At 43.4% G+C, this 3,185-nt stretch overlaps 1 protein-coding gene across 6 annotated transcripts in view; it reads right to left on the reverse strand.

Annotated features, from left to right (window-relative positions):
* The window catches only part of PCMT1 (protein-L-isoaspartate (D-aspartate) O-methyltransferase), a 75,842-nt gene that overhangs the window by 22,664 nt on the left and 49,993 nt on the right, over positions 1 to 3,185 (reverse strand). For 4 of the 6 annotated variants that reach the window (XM_011947375.1, XM_011947371.1, XM_011947369.1 and 1 more), the window contains one exon: positions 2,219 to 2,323. The exons of the other annotated variants lie outside the window; for them this stretch is intronic. In XM_011947375.1, coding sequence (XP_011802765.1) covers positions 2,219 to 2,323 — 105 coding nt within the window. The remainder of the gene's footprint in view (positions 1 to 2,218; positions 2,324 to 3,185) is intronic. 6 annotated transcript variants of the gene reach the window in all.

The following is a 3,185-nucleotide window of genomic DNA, read 5'->3' on the forward strand; positions in this document are numbered from 1 at the left end:
CCGGGCTCAAGCAATTCTCCTGCCTTAGCCTCCCAAATAGCTGGGATTACAGGCATGTGCCACCACACCTGGCTAATTTTTGTATTTTTAGTGGAGATGGGGTTTCACCATGTTGGCCAGAATGGTCTCGATCTCCACCATGCCCAGCTAATTTTTGTATTTTTAGTGGAGATGGGGTTTCACCATGTTGGCCAGGCTGGTCTCGAACTCTGGACCTCAGGTGATCCACCTGCCTCGGCCTCCCAAAGTGCTGGGATTACAGGTGTGAGCCACCACACCCGGCCAATCATTCCTTCTATGGATCAGGTTCCTCAGTACAAAATGGGGAAGAAAAAGGCATATACCCCATCATAAAATTGGGGTAGCACTTAGAACACAGGCACTAGTGTTTAAAACACAAAGCACTTTCACACATGGTAAATGTGTGAAAAACATTAATGCCATTTTATGAAAAATAACTCAGGAACCAAATGAGTTTTTAAAATGAATACATCCTCTAAAACTATAAACATGTCAAGTATAGAGAATGAGTCATTTATTAAATGGTATTTGTAACCTTAAAAAAAAATCACTGATACTCATTAATAAGGACTTAACCTCTACAAAATGAGCAAAACATCTGAGAAAATATGAGTCCTTATTATGTCCCAGGCATTGTTTTAGATGTTTAGGATACCATCAGTGAAAACAAAGAGCAGAGAAAATGCCCAACTCCCTGGAGCTTACATTCTAGTAGGTCTGCTGATTATACATTTATAGCAAGTTACATGGATTCTAATCCAAGGTGGATCCACAACTCCCAATTTGACTAGATCAGAATCTTCCAATCTGGCCTCCAGGCACGATATTTCTCAAATCACACTGATTTGATGATCTAAGCAAAGATCAACCTTTACTCCAACATACACCAGTAGGCCCCCAGTTAATATTCTGGATAGCCATTGACCAGATAAGGCTCTGGTGAGAAAAGGCAGAAGTATAACAACAAGGCATTATTTTTCTAAGAGCACTTTTTCTAATGCAAAAGTTCCTGGTAAACCTGTAGGAATGTTTAGAAACCAGGCTCATTCTCGGCAGGGACAGTGGAGAGGGTGCTGGGAGATGAGGCCCCTGGGAGAGGGGGGGCTATGATGCTAAATATCTCAGGCTCCTGAGTGGCTGGATTTCCCTGGGACTCTCAGACATGTTGCAGGGCCCAGTGGGAAAACTGAGGCCCAAACAAGGAAGTAGAATTCTGAGTTATCGGGGCTAACCCCACCCCCCACTCTGTACCTCAGTAGGTTTTTGTTGTTGTTGCCCAGGCTGGAGTGTAGTGGCACAATCAAGGCTTACTGCACCTCCACCTCCTGGGTTGAAGGGATTCTCCTGCCTCATCCTCCTGAGTAACTGGGACTGCAGGTGCTCCACCACGCCTGGCTAATTTTTGTATTTTTAGTAGAGATGGGGTTTCACCACGTTGGCCAGGCTGGTCTCGAACTCCTGGCCTCATGTGATCCACCTGCCTAGACCTCCCAAAGTGCTGGGATTATAGGTGTGAGCCACTGCGCCTGGCCCCTCAGTAGGTTTTCAGGAGCCCCCAGCCCTCCTTCTCAAACCGTTCTGGGCCTGACCATCTATACTGCCCTGCCTCCCCTGGCCACATGCCCCACCAAGTACTACACAGATTCCCCTATCCAGGGTCCCTGCACCATGAGATAAGGTGAAATACCAACTGTGGACCAAACGCAATAAAACCTGTTTTTAAGAAGAAAAAAAAAAAGAGAAGAAAACCAGGCTCATTCTATTCTTTTCCGCCAAATGAGAACTTGGAAGAAGGTAGTTTGGGAGCTAATGGCCACCATCTTGTGGTTACAAGGGTAGAGCTTACCAGATAATGACACCAACATGTGGAGGAAAGTAAAGCCAAACCAAGAAACTGAGAGAACCCTATTGTCAATAACAACATCTGCTCTTCTAAATCCAGCCACACAAAAGATCGTATATACCCCCAGACTTTTCTGTTATATAAACTAAATAAACTCCCTTTTAGCTCTGCCAGTTTGGGTTGCATGTTCTGTCACTTGCAACAACAACAAAATCCTAAGTGATGCTCATTCCAACCACTATCCTAATAGAATAAACAAACAAACAAACATGAAAACCACTAGTGAAAAAAAAAATACAGCCAAATCATCTTATATTCTTCCGTTGGGGCCAGAATGAGAAATAAAACTCTTACCATACGTGCAAAACATGCAGTAAGGATTCCACTTCCAGATCCTACATCAAGAGCTTTAGCTCCTTCATGCAACTGATCAAATAGAAGTTCTAGTGCATATGCATGCTGCCAAAAGAAAACAAAATATTCATTAAGACTAAAGTACACATATCATGGCATATAAAGAAAGTTGCCAACTTTCTACAAATTTTCCTACTACTGTCATCTACCAAGATAACCAAAACATATATCCTTATATCTGCCCAGGTATTACTTAAGAAAACTGATTAGAATTCTTACATTCAGATCACGTGTTTCAGTAATTTTAGACCTCCAGTGTGTGAATTTTTAACTTTTAATTAATTCAGTAAAAACATTAAAAGATTTATAAGTGAAAAGTCTCCACCGTACTCCCATTTCCAACCATCCAGGTTTCACTCTGTAAAGATAACCAATATTACTAGTTTCTTGTGACTCCTTCCAAAAAGGAAGGAATTCATTCTTTGCATATATAAGCAAATACAAAAATACAAAGGTAAATTTTGTATTTTTAGTAGAGACGGGGTTTCTCCATGTTGGTCAGGCTGGTCTTGAACTCTCGACCTCAGGTGATCCGCCCACCTCAGCCTCCCAAAGTGCTAGGGTGACAGGCATGAGCCACCACACCCAGCCAGTATTCTCATTACTAAAAATAATCAGATCAGGCTGGGCATGGTGGCCCAGGCCTGTCATCCCAGCACTTTGGGAGGCTGAGGTGGGTGGATCACGAAGTCAGGAGTTTAAGACCAGTCTGGCCAAGATGGTGAAACCCCGACTCTACTAAATATACAAGAAAATTAGCTAGGCACGGTGGCGGGCGCCTGTAATCCCAGCTCCTCGGGAGGCTGAGGCAGAGAATTGCTCAAATCTGGGAGATGGAAATTGCAGTGATCCGAGATCGCGCCACTGCACTCCAGCCTGTGAAACAGAGCAAGACATCATCTCAAAA

Source organism: Colobus angolensis, unplaced genomic scaffold, assembly GCF_000951035.1.
Source record: "Colobus angolensis palliatus isolate OR3802 unplaced genomic scaffold, Cang.pa_1.0 Scaffold263, whole genome shotgun sequence".
In the NCBI taxonomy this organism is placed as follows: Eukaryota; Metazoa; Chordata; class Mammalia; order Primates; family Cercopithecidae; genus Colobus; species Colobus angolensis.